At 42.4% G+C, this 14387-nt stretch overlaps 1 protein-coding gene across 1 annotated transcript in view; it reads right to left on the reverse strand.

The window, feature by feature from the left end:
- ube2e3 (ubiquitin-conjugating enzyme E2E 3) overlaps nucleotides 1-14387 on the reverse strand; it is a 36676-nt gene that overhangs the window by 2387 nt on the left and 19902 nt on the right. The window contains exon 4 of the mRNA XM_080537334.1: nucleotides 1086-1218. Within this exon, the coding sequence (XP_080393460.1) occupies nucleotides 1086-1218 (133 nt within the window). The remainder of the gene's footprint in view (nucleotides 1-1085; nucleotides 1219-14387) is intronic.

Here is a 14387-nt window from a genome sequence, read left to right on the forward strand (position 1 = left end):
GATATGGTTTAATCACGTATCCAGTGATTATCCAGCAGCAGTGCTGACGGTGGCGGCGCAATAACAGGACTTGACAGAAGATTCATTTTGACGGTGCTCGTTAAAATGGAGAGAGAGAGAGAGAGAGAGACATACAGGGAGAGAGACAGAGATGGAGAGAGAGAGAGAGTGACAGAAGAGACGAGAGAGAGAGACAGACTAGCTGAGGGACGGTTAGTGTCTGTCTCCCTACGATGGCTGAGCCATAAACACCCGCTAGCGTCATTAAGACCATTGGCCGTTCACAGCTCCTAATTGGTTTTCACTGTAATAAAGGCCTGTCTGGGGAAATGTAGCCTCTCTGCTGTCTCTCTCTCTCTCTCTCTCTCTCTCTCTGCCGTCTGCTGATTTCTGATGAGAGCACTTCATCAATTAACATGAGTTTTCCTGGGGGATCCGTTCAAAAGTAATATAATGCACCGCACATCCAAACTTCATTGCAGGTGCTGTGCACAGTTGATTTTTCTTCCATTGTACCGTTCACTTGTTTCTGTGAAGCGTCTTTGAGAGCCAGAAAAGAGCTAGTTCAATTGGATGTATTATTAGGGTATAACAGTAGTCAATGAAAAGGAAAGAAGATACCTGCATTGTGTGGAATGCTTCCGTGTAGTTAATAATAATAATAATAATAATAATAATAATAATAATAATAATACATTTATTTATGGGCATTCAAGGCTCTTAAGGACACCATCAAGTTGGTTACAATGCTTCAACAAAGCAGGTCTTGGCTTGGCATCAGTGTGTGACAGTTTGCGACAGTGTGTGAGTATTCTTTTTTAAATATTTTATTCTCCTGACCAGTGAACCAGTTTCTCACTTGGTTGCCTTCATGTTAGCAAACAGACAGTATCGCTCTGAAATAATAGTTTGTCCAATTCGTTTTAGAAGTGTGTTAAAAGCTGCTGTCTGCTATGAATCTATTATTGGATATATATATTTAAGACTGGGGGCATATAAAATAAAAAATAAAATAAATAACATAAATATAACCCAGTCCTCGTAACCCCACCTCGAAAAGAGGGTGAATGAAGTGTAGAGCCTACCTTTGGTGGTTTGAAGGGGTAGTCGGATGAGAAGGTGATGTCGAGGAAGAAGACCCCGCCCTCATACACAGAGCCTGGGGGTCCGAGGATGGTGGACCTCCACTCATAGATGTTGTCTCCCTTGGGTCCCGCGCTGCAGAGAACACACACACACACACACACACACACACACACACACACAGAGAACACACACACAGACACACAGAGAACACACACACAGACAGAGAACACACAGAACACACACACACACACACACACACACACACAGAGAACACACACACACACACACACACACAGAGAACACACACACATACACAGAGATGAGTGAGACCCCTGAGGTGAGATATTGTTTTGCGAACCATTTTAATACATCCGTTTATTATTACTGTTTATTAACATCTTTTATAGATGTATTACGGTACACTATGAACTTTCAAGAAATTGTAGATCTGCGGCTTATCAATTGAGCTGTATCGTCAAACTACAAAAGCACTACGGAAATCCTATGTTACAGCTTTATTGTGTTGTTCTGCTAGAAGAAGAAAGACTGGTCGAAGAGAGAAGGATAATGTACGTGGAGGGTTTGCGACCCAGGTTCATTGATATTCTGGTAGTACATGCATTTTCAATGATATCTAAAAATCGATTCCAGCATTCACTCATAAATGGTGAGAAGTAACTCTCTCCCTGCTTTGGACAACGTGTGTGACAATCACTGTTACATTTCCATTGTTGGCATTCAGCAGACGCATTTATCCAAAGCTGCTTACAACAAATACATCTCTAATGAAGTGAATTAGAACACTGTTATGCTGTAATCCTGAGCTTATCTGGACACCTTTACACTGACTGTCATCACTCAATATCTGTGGCATGAAACATGCAGGCCTACTCTTCACTCGCGCACACGGCTGAGCCGGGAACAGTAGGGTAAAAAAAAAATGTATGGGAAATCCATGCAATTCATTTGTTTCCTTCACAGTAACTGTGAGGAAAAGAAATCTCACACCACCAACAAAAAAAATAAATGTGAAATGTTTTCCCCTCACCCATGTCCCCTAAGGGCCTCTGTACATTTGTACTCTTAGTGGTTCCCTTAATAAATGTTATTACCCAGTTAAACAGCCTGGCTAGTTAGGACACGTAATACTGCATCATTACAAAGGTCATGAAATAACGTTCATTGTCATACCAATAAAAAACATGAAAGAAAAACGAGAATAGAGTAACCCTTTTCTTCCATCTCAATAATGTCACCACAACGATTATAAGAACAAGCACTGTGTTTGCGGGCGCACACAAAAATAAACGTGTGTGCTTCCCCACCTAAGCCTTATTTTCAGCCAGGAAAACCCCAGGTATTAACTCAATAAAATTACACAACTAAAGAAATTGTAACATTCCAATGCGTAAAAAACTATGTGCAATAAATGTGCAATAAAGGGGAATGACAGCAAAAAAAAGTATTGAACACAGTAAGAAAAAGCAATAAACCAGCTCATGCCGCTAATGAGTTCTCCTACCTGTGCTAATTAGAATCAGCTAATTAATCAGCGGGTTAGTGTGCGCCTGAATGCAAGTAAACAAATAATTTGTCACCAAGCTTTCCTGCAAGAAACATCTCATGATGAATAGAGGCAAAGAGCTCTCCCAAGACTTTCGCAACAAGATTGTTAAGCAGCAAAATAATGGCAATGGTTACCGACGGATTCTCAACTCTTAAATGTTCCCATAAGCACCATTGGGGCCATTATCTGTAAGTGGAGGGAACATCACTCTAACCGGCCATGCAGAGGAGCTCCTCGCAAGACTTCTGACCGGGCAGTCAGAAAGTTAGTCAGAAGAGTAGCCCAAGAGCCCAGGACCACTCAATCAGCGCTCCAGAAAGACCAGGAAGCAGCGGGTACAGTTGTCACAAAGAAAACAATAGGCAATGCACTCCGCTGTCACGGCCTCCATTCACAATCACCCCCCGGAAGACTCCATTACTGAAGAAAAGGCATGTTGAAGCTTGTTTGAAGTTTGCTACAGAACATATGGAGACGCCTGTAGATTACTGTGAGAATGTAGTCTGGTCAGACAAGACAAAAATCTAACTTTTTGGCAACATTATGACGAGCAATGTTTGAAGGAGAAATGGCTCTACATATGATCCTAAAAATACCAACTCCAGTGAAGTTCGGAGGTGGAAGAATGATTGTATGGGGCTGTTTCTCATTACATGGTACTGATGGAATCCAAATTATCGAAGGGAAGATGAATGGAGCGACGATCGAAAACATGCGAAGGAGACTCTCAATTGGTTCAAGAGGAAGAAAATAACGTTGTTGGACTGGCCTAGTCAATCACCAGACTTACATCCAGAAGAAAATGTGTGGAAGGAACTGTAATAACTTTATTATTATTATTATTATTATTATTATTATAATTATAATAGTTATCTACTTAGATACATGTTGGGGTCAGTCTGATCAGTCAGTATAAAGTGCATAGTTTACTACCAGTAAAAGGGCCAGATAGTGTACAGTACTGTTATAATACATAGTAAAAAAGGTAAAATAACATCACCACACTAAACACAAATCCTAACCTTACATACCTAGATACACGTTAAAGCACGGTCAGGAAACCACACAATCCTAAACACCGTCTGATCAATAAATAACAAATATTAACAATATAATAATAATACATATAATAATAATATTGCACAACTTTTTAGCTCAGTGTTTCAATTTCTTTAGCTGTGTAGTTTTATTGAGTTAATACCAATGTCTGGTCTACATGTCATGTGAATAGCTGCAATGGAAATATGTTGAATTAAAAACATATTGATGTGTTAAATACTTATTTCCCCCACTGTACATGTTACAGAGAGACACTGACACTAGAAAAGCTTGGGAGATGTCCGTTAATGTACTAGTACTAATCTACCTACTACTACTATACCACTATACCATCTCCACTACTCTCATATACTACATCACTACTATATCAACACTACTACCGTACTATACTACTACACATCAGTGAGAGACCAGACACCAACGCTCCTAGCTCAGGGATGTCTGCTAGCTCACGTACAGCCTACCTCAGTGAAACACCTCACACACTAAACCTCATTAAGACCTCAGCACTATCCCAAGCCCCGCGCGACATGAATCCGAAATGAACAAGCTTCCACAGAGGAGAATCAAGGCCTTTCCCTGAATAGATGAAAGCCAATCTTTTCCAGCTGGAGATAGAGTACGGTCTCACACACACACAGACACTGGCTGTGTCCCTCCTGCAGCGTAGCAGCACTGTGGCTTCCACCCCGTCCAGCAGGTCCCTGTCACGGTATCAGGTGCTGTCCCTCCATTCAACAAAAAACACATGGAATGGAATGGACTGCACTTATAATAATAATAATAATAATAACAATAATAATAATAATAATACATTAGACTTATATAGCGTTTTTCTAGACACTCAAAGACGCTTTACAAACTGAAAAGATCGAGTAGTAATAATAAAAAGAAACAAAAGGTAAATAGAAGAAAGTATAGGGGCTTTTGAGGGCCTGTTTAAATGTTGGGAGGGCGTTGGCCTGTATTATGTGGTTGGGGAGGGCGTTCCAGAGGGACGGGGCTGCGGCTGAGAAGGCCCTATCACCCCAGGTCCGGAGCTTGGTGGTCTTGAGGGTGATTTGGTCATCAGACCTGAGGCAACGGGAGGGGGTGTGGAGGGGGACGAGGTCGGCAAGGTAGGAGGGGGCCAGATTGTTGATGGCTTTGTAAGTGGTGAGTAGGATTTTGAATGTAGGTTTTAAAGACCTAGTAGGTTTTATTTATATAGCGCCTTTATCCAAAGCGCTTTACAACGGCCTCTCATTCACCCATTCACACACCAATTCACACACCAATGGCGGCAAGCTACCATGCAAGGCGCTGGCCCGCTCACTGGGAGCAATTTGGGGTTCAGTGTCTTGCCCGAGGACACTTCGACATGTGGCCAGCCGGGGCTCGAACTGCTGATCTGCCAACCTCGCGATCATTAAACGGCAGCTCTACCTCCTGCGCCACAGCCGCCCCAACACATAATCCTTCCAACGCGTTAGCAGCTGATCCTCACCGTGCCACTGAGTCAAACTCAAACTCAATGGAGCACCGCAGAAACCGGTCCGGGGCTTTCACGTGTCATCCTGCGTAGATGTTAACGTTGAGTGCACATGTACCCCCCCCCCCCCCACCATTCCATTTTGGTAATACCTGTGTGTTTTCAACAATATCAATAAATCTGTTTAACCGTCCACTCATAAACAGATGAGACTCTCTAGTCACTCTCTCCGCACGCCGCAGACGGTGGAGAGGAAGGAGAGGGTTGCTGTGTCACGTCTGAGGCTCTTCGGTCACAACCTAGACGTTGGCGTCTGCCAGCCTTCGGAGCAGTTTGTTGACGCTGCGGGAACGCATGAAGCTATGGGTATGGGTGTGAGGGGGACAGGGAGAGGGACGGTGGAGAGGGACGGTGGTGCACAGTGGCTGCCTCTTTGAGACTGGGTCAGGGAGAGCTGAACTGGGAGATGTCCACTAACTACACACAGTATACAGTACTGCTACTATATGCTACTACGATACTACTACTATACCACAATACTACCTCAGAGACACATGTTAGAGCTGATACTAGAGGACCTGGGACATGTCCACTAGTGTACTGCTATACTGTTATATACAGTAAACTACTGCTATGCTGCTGGTATACTACGACTATACTACTGCTATACTGCTGGTATACTATTACTACGACTATACTACTGCAACACTATTACTACGACTATAATACTACTATACTACTGCTATACTATTACTACGACTATAATACTACTATAATATTACTGTGACTATACTACTGCTATACTATTACTGTGACTATACTACTGCTATACTACTGCTGTACTACCCCTATACCATCTCAGTGAGACATGTTAGAGAGAGCAGACTCTCGAACAGACATGAGTCCACTACTCTCATATAATATACTACTACACATCAGTGAGAGACCAGACACCAACGCTCCTAGCTCAGGGATGTCTGCTAGCTCACGTACAGCCTACCTCAGTGAAACACCTCACACACTAAACCTCATTAAGACCTCAGCACTATCCCAAGCCCCTGCTAAATGAATCCAAAATGAACAAGCTTCCACGGAAGAGTCTCTCAAGGCCTTTCCCTGAATAGATGAAAGACAATCTTTCCAGCAGAGATAGAGTATGGTCACACACACACACACACAGACACAGACATAGACACAGACACAGACACACAAACACAGACACACACTCACACAAACAGGCACACAGATACACAGGCGCGCGCACACACACACACACTTGAATACTTTATTTGGTTCCACAAATTATATTATACAAACAGGGAATCAAATATTTCGGGGCTAAGCAGCACTGAACACTTAAGGATACACATAACACCTCCTTCTCCACACGGCCAAGCTGCCAATAATAGCTGAGACAGAGCAAAATTTGGCAACCTGTTTGGCCTTTCTTTTAGTCATTGCAGCAATTCTCAGACCCCTCATGGTGCATTTATATACATGGCCCAGACTTCCAAATACAAGTATGCTGAATTTGCACTTGTACCCAAAGCTGGTTATCGTACCAAGTAGTGGTTGGTATTTGATATACTTGTCCTGGAAAGTCTGGTCCATGTACAGGTCAAAGGGGCAGCCTACTTCTATAATCAGCACCTCCTTGTGGCTGGTGTCAACAAAGATAACATCAGGTGTATTTGGGATGTTGGAAAAAACGTCATTGGCAAAACCAAACCACTCTGGTAACACTCTGGCATGCTTGTACATAACTGCGCTAGATGGTAAGATGTTTTGTACTGTATCAGACACAATGTCCACAATACGGTCATGACGAGCTATGTACAGGTGTTTGTATGCATTACATCCATTTGTTATGTGTGCAATGGACTCTAGATGTTGTGAATCCTGATGGTTTAAACAGAATGGACTGTGAGTGTGGGGATACCAGGTGGACAGATTGTACTTGGTCGGTAATACCTGCAGTCTTGCTTTGATGGTGAATTTCAGAACATCCTCACCAACAGCGACGTTCTTATACACTGAGTGTGAGACTGAGTGGTCAGCAAACTGCAAACAGGCTAGCTTTCCCTGTAGTCTGAGTCCACACCAGTGCTGCCTGATCTCAGACTGCTTCAGGCTGAGCAGAACCCTCCTTGCAGAGTCTCTGTGCAGTCCGACAGTCTCTTCCTGTGGTGTTGTGATGTCGGCCTTCACAATCACACAGGGGTCTGTGATCACCTCATCAGAGACACACACACACACACACACACACACAGATGAAAGCCAGTATTTCCAGCAGAGATGCAGTAGTGTCCAGGTGTATGCATCAGCCAGCTGAAGGAGGCTGTAGTAGTGTTTTATCTAACGACGTCCTTAGCTCCGTCACTCGGTGAGGACACGTCCACTGCATGCCTCCCGCAGCCCTGTGGCCTCCACCCGGTTCAGCAGGACCTATTACAATACCAAGCGCTGTCCCTCCAGTGTTTCCTCTACATGCATTTATTGGTGGCGGGCCGCCACGATGGAATTTCCTCCGCCACGAATTGATTCAGTCCACACACAAAAAAAAAAAAAAAAGTTCTCAAAAAAAAAAAAAATGAACATTTTAGCTGATTAAAATATATCTGATCCTAGATCAGCGCTATAATGGATGTTGACTAAAAGTGCACCTAAATCCACGCCCATCTCTCTCTAACCGCTGATCCAAAATCAGATTAATGACATTCAGTTGACGACGTGACACAAGGGCTCCTGATTGGTCTAAATGTGAACTGTGGTATTATTGTTATTGTGTACAGGCCACCGTAGTGACATCCGGGGGGTATTCCATCAACATCGCTAAAGGGAAAATCCAGGTTTAGTCTGATAAATCTCGCGAGAGTTCTTACAAATATCCAGGCATATTCTGATAGGTCTCGCGAGAGTTATCAAAAATAAGCCAGGATTTTCCTTTAGCGACGTTGATGGAATACCCCCCAGGTCAGGTGGGCAGGTTACGACGAGACAACAAGAGACCGGTACTGTAGAGCTTACAGAGCGAGTTAAAATAAAGACACTTACATTGAAATACAGAAGGACTCACGTGTATGTTTAATAGAATAACACGACATGGTGTCAGAAGTCCTGTAAGTGAGTGTTAAGAGTTAGATCGGCCGACAAGTGTCATTTGAGCTTGTGACGGTGAGAAGGGAGAAGAAAAGATGGATGCTAATGCTAACGCGGGAGCAGCTGCAGTCCAGAGAACGGCGCCAGTTTCAAGTGCTACGTTAGCAGACATTAGCAAGTCAAAAAACGATTCTTATGTGCCGTCACTTTAGCAACGACACAGTATTGTCAAGGGGAAAAGAAGGGGAGACGATTTTTTTATTGACAACGGAATTACATGCTGGAAAAACATGCAGCTAAAATTCAGGGAACATTTGGACAATAAGAGACACACGGGAGAAGCACGGGAAAACAGGGCTCATGTGGGTCTCATCAAAGGTAAGAGTTTGTTTTCTTTAACTCAGCTGATACTCAGCTGTTTACCGAATGCTCCATCTGACTGTGATTTTACTTCTGTAATGTGGTGGGTTGACATAATTCACGCACGGAACTATAGGTTGAGACTATTGTTCCGTCCGTAGTACCCAAGTTGTTAAGACTGTTCTATTTACTGCTTGAGTGTGTTGTTGACAATCGTTCATGTCCTTCATTAAACGTTTAGCTTTGTCATTTGATACGCCGCCTACGACTACCATCTCTCTGCACTACAGTAAACAGTTAATCAGTAACGTTAGCCGCTTTTGTGCTCATGTAGGCCTACTTCTTATTATATTATAGCTGATGATCTTTGTGTGTGTGTATGTGACTGTCAGTCACAAGTTTATATTCTGTATATTCATTTTTTTTTTTTTGGGCCATCCTCTAGTTTTGGCTGTGATTAGAAAAAGAAAAAGAAAAAAAAAAACGTTGTTTTGAGCGCGCGTGCGCGTTTCATGCGCGTGCACGCGAAAAAATCGCGGTCACAGCCACCCGCCACCATTGTAAAAATTCCTGGAGGAAACACTGCCCTCCATTCAACAGAAATCACTCAGTCCATCATGTGGTTTAGTTGTATGCGTTGGGAGGGGAGGGGGAGTTATGAGGCCTCTTACTTGCGATGGTTGTAATGTATGGTTTGAAATTAAATCTATTATTATTTATTTTTATTTTTATTTTATATTTTTGTTGTCTTTTTCTTTTTGTACAGTGGACTTGCATCTGAGAAAGGCACTTTTGGATATTATTATTATTATTATTATGGTTCTTTCACTGATTCTAGCGTACTTTATGCCAATATACTTTACTGTGAGTAGCTCTGGATGAATCTGAATGTGAAAGAAGCCATCCAGTGTCCTGCCTGTATGTTACACGGATCACTGTAAATACACGGTCCTACGACTCAGATCCAGTCAGATCCAACCAAGAGATTCTGTCACTGTCAAATGATGAACTGCAGGCCGATGTGATTGGATGTGAAACGCTTCGTCAAATGGGCTCTGTGAGAAAAGACACATGCTGTGTTCGGAATGGCATACTAGCATACTACTCCAAAATGCATTGCACATCTCTTCAGTCTCGTCAAACTGCGTCAAACAAACTCGTCATACAGCTGTTGTTTACATTATCCGATAGCCTGGAGACCGAAAGCTCGCAATAAACATTGTTTTTTGCACAGATTTGAGTGTGCAGATGCTGTTTTTTGCACTCTATTTGATACTCTTCAGCTGTAGCAACCCAGCTAAGTCTGATCACGGATGAGCGGTGGTATTTTCACTATATTGGGAATCTTCATGGTGAAATGCATTCTTAGACATGTCTACGTCATCATGATTACAAAGATGCCACTTGAAATGCATGAAATCCAAGTTTACTCGTGTCAGGTAATTTGATTGCACAAGAGGCATTCCATGAGTGCTGATCGGATTTCCAAGGCGAATTTACGAACGCAGCCGTAATGTAGCTAGCGAACAGAAGAGGAAAAAAAAACGATCAACAGATCAGATATATAAACGGGTTATTTTGATAAACTGGACACATTTGGGGAATATATATGGTTACTTTCTCGCCTGAAAACCTATTAAAACTTAATAAAATAACATGTGACAAAATTACTTTTAGCCAATGGAGGTTTAAAATTTAGGATTTAAATTCCCCACTGCCAGCCGGTGCGAAATGCATTCTGGGGGGCAGTATGCATACTGCAGTGTAAACGGTCGGCTGGTTTTGGCATACTTGTTATGAATTTAGTAGGCAGTATGCAGTAGATATTCATTGAGTATGCTAGTATGCAGTATGCTAGTATGCCATTTCGAACACAGCCACAGTCTACAAAAATAAAGAAGAAACCAAACACAATACACCACACGGACGACCATATCACAGGCTTCTGTCTCTTCGACCCTCGTCCTCCAATCAGAAGTGTCTGAACTGGAACATTCCCCCACAACACTTACTACAATACTGCCTGTAACCCTGAGCTACACAGGAGTGAAAGATTTCAAAACAGGACCTGAATTTATTGCTGGGGAGGCTGGTAGAGGTAAAAAAATCAAAAAGAATTCACACCATTCCTTATTCCATTCCGCGCGTTACGATGAGACCATCCTCCGATGTCTCCCTCCGCTGATCTAACGCTAAGCAGCCGCTCAACGGACAGATACTGGTGGTAGAGGAACCATCACCTCAACACATCAATATGACAAGTGTCGATGGTGGCGATATAAAGCTTTTTTGAAGCGCCAGGCAGGCTGAAGGCTGTTACTTCACCTTGTCACGGGATCTCAGCGTCACTGCAGAGAAGACAGCAGGAGGAGGAGGTGTCTACTGTAGACAACCAAATAAAACTCTACCCTTAACCCTCTATGGCACCTTGTTGCCTCTAGGCAACATACCCATTCTTGGCCTTTTACATTCACACAATACATCCCCAGTTATGATGCAATACTTAGAAAAAGAGGCAGGGCCATAAGGAACCAAAAGCAGTGTTTGAATTTGTCACGTCTCTCTGTAGGCCATGCTGAATCCCTTTTTTTCAGACTGTCCCACAAGGATCAGCTTAGCCATTTCTCTCCACAAACATCGTCTGAAAACATATTTTCCTGGCCTTTTTCAATCTGGAAAAAAATATATTAATAATAATAGCGAGTAAAGCTTACCTTCTAATAGTTTAATAAAACGTTATTTGCTAATTAAGTAATGGAAACTTGTTCAAATGCAAATGTTGAGGCAACACTGTACCATTATGGTAAGTTGCAAATGTTGACACCATGACATTGGTCAGGGGCAGGCGCGCCTCTCGGGGGAGCCTCTCGGGGGCACCTCTCGGGCACCTCTCGGGGGCACTCTCCATGCCATTACTTACCATTATGGTACAGTGTTGCTTCAAGGCAACGCACCCCAAAAAGTACCCCCCCAAAATATATTTATTGAAAATGTCTTTAGATTATGTTTATTTGGTCTATTCTATGACAAAAAAACACTCCAAACATTTTTTTCCCAACTGGCTTCATAATGCGTACCATAGAGGGTTAACTCCCTTCACGTGAAAGCCTCCGGTGCTGTTCCTAGAATTCCACTCGATACAACTAACTCTGCCGTCTACTAAATATACTGATGTGATGCCAAAGCATTCATCTTCATAACGGGGACATAAGCCATTTTACAACTCTTTATCACAGAGACCCTCAGGAGGTGAAAAAAAAACCATTTTGAGCTAATAATAATGTTGTAAAGACATGATGAGATATGAATATATGATGTGGGCGATATCATTTTGGCTTTATGGAAATCTTTCAAATACAGTCAAGATTTAGTTTGTGAGGTATCAACCCTTCTCACTCTGCTCATAAATATTCATTATGGAAATGAAGACTGACAGAGGTATTAAAAACCTATCCTGCTTGTGCTTACCAGGAACTAACGTGTGAACCTTTCAGACAACTATCAATGCATCAAGGGGTGTAATTACAAATGTTCGCACATTATGTTTAGAGGCCCTTGTTATTACAACTATGGAACCTACCTGAATACAAGATGACTCAGTTACTACTGCAGCAGTCAGTGACCTTGAATTACAATAGCTGGCCTTCCTATATCCCAAGAACGTCCCATTAATTCTGCTTGTCTGGCATTTCAGTGCCTTCAGAAAGTATTCAGACCCCTCCTCTTTTTCCATTTTTTTGGTGTTACAGACTCCATTTAAACACAATAACCCAGAATGACAATGTAAAAACGTATGTATTTATTTTTTATTTCAGTAAATCTATTACAATTGAAATACCTCATGTACTTGTGTACAGACCCTTTGCTATGACACTCTTAAAATGAGCTAAAATAGAGTTAATGTAATTTTGGAATTAATATCTTTGTTTTTATAGGGTGTCTAATTTGCATGGGAATCAATTACACACTGTGTGAATCAGGTTGTCATTACAAAAAGCACAGTCGATGGGACAACATCATCTCAGTCACTTTATAAAATTGGTCTATAACCAAGTGGCCAAAAAGAATCCCTTAATGGAAACTAATCTCATATCCATAATTGTGCTTGCAGCAATGAATTAATGTGATACAGCAAAGAAAGTGGCTGGAAATGTGTTTATTTGGTTTTACTACAAAGCAGTAAGTTTAGTACAAATCAAGCATAGGCAATGCAGTTTATGCACCATCTCTCGTGTGAAGAATAGTGGTAGCTGCATCAAGTTATGGGTATATTTGTCACTGGCAGGGGCTGAGGAGTTTGTCAGGATGAAGAGAACATTTGCTCAGAATTACATTTGCTGAGTTGGTCGTGACATCCTAATCTACACAGTGTGTAATTGATTCCTATGCAAATCAGAGACCCTATGAAAACAAAGATATTCATTTAAAAATGACATTAACTACTATCATTGTATTAAGATGAACTCAATTCAACTTATTGAGTAATTAGTTGATGACATTTTAGCTAATTGTAAGATTGTACGATTTAGCGCAATCAATACAGTCGATGAAAACATTCTCTGCTAGCACCCCCCAACTAGACGAAAGACTAGAGGGTCCGAGGTACACCGACCGCAGTCTCACAACATCCTGTGGGAAACACTGCAACTGCTTGATTTCAGATGTGAAACAACCTTTTATCATGAAGTGTGTTCTTGAATTAAAGAGAGTAGTCTATGCATCGCACCGAGGAATGTACATAGCCTACTACCTCTACACTGTACACGCACGTGCACACACACAGAGAGACACACACACACACACACACACACACACACACACACACGCACACACACACAAAGAATGATATCATTGGAAATCAAGCACACCTCCCTGGTACATTGTAACTTTATTATCCCTCATGACAACATTCATCTGTCTCTCTCTGCACACAAAACCATAACAACTAGTTCACAAAATACAACCACATCTGTGACCCAACCACACTCCCCCTGGTATGAGAGGGAGACCAGGTCTATTAAGCGGTCCGTTTCTGGTAATAATCCCCTTTAAAACGGCCTAACCTCTATAATCTAGAACACCCTGCGGTCTTGGGGTTTGTTGTGAGTTCCAGCTCTGAACAGCTCTTGGCTAGTGTAGTGTAATCTAAGGTCCACCACACACACAGACACACACGCATGCTCGCACGCACACACACACACACGCACGCACCTACGCACGCACATAGACACACAAATAGACACACACACAGACACACACACAGACACATACACACACATACACACACACACACCCTGTAATCACCTCAGATGGGTTTGCAGAGAACCCACATCCTGCTCCATGTCAGTTTGCTCTGCAGAAGGAAGTTTAATGACTGTGCTAGGACCTGTTATCCTTTAACAGAGAGAAACCTCCTGCTATTAAACAAGGGTGTTCTTGTTCCTTCGCAGTATTCGGCCAAGCGCTTACGTTTTTAATAAAGTGAACACGGTAGCTTTTTAGGATCGTTGCCATGATAAAAGGCCACAATGGGGAGATCCGGGAGAGAAAATAGCTCCATCACTCATGACATGAAAATCGCTTAGATCTCCAACCAAAACTAAAAAGCTTCTGTTCTATCTTAGTTTCCTCATTTTGTGCTCACGTCATGTGATTCTGATACAGAATCTAAAATGGGCCAAGATTAATGCGATGCGTCGTCGAGCATGACTAAAGACTCTTTTCAACAGCCCTCCCCCTTCCTCC

Source organism: Nansenia antarctica (genome assembly GCF_963989245.1).
Source record: "Nansenia antarctica genome assembly, chromosome: 7".
Lineage (NCBI taxonomy): Eukaryota > Metazoa > Chordata > Actinopteri > Argentiniformes > Microstomatidae > Nansenia > Nansenia antarctica.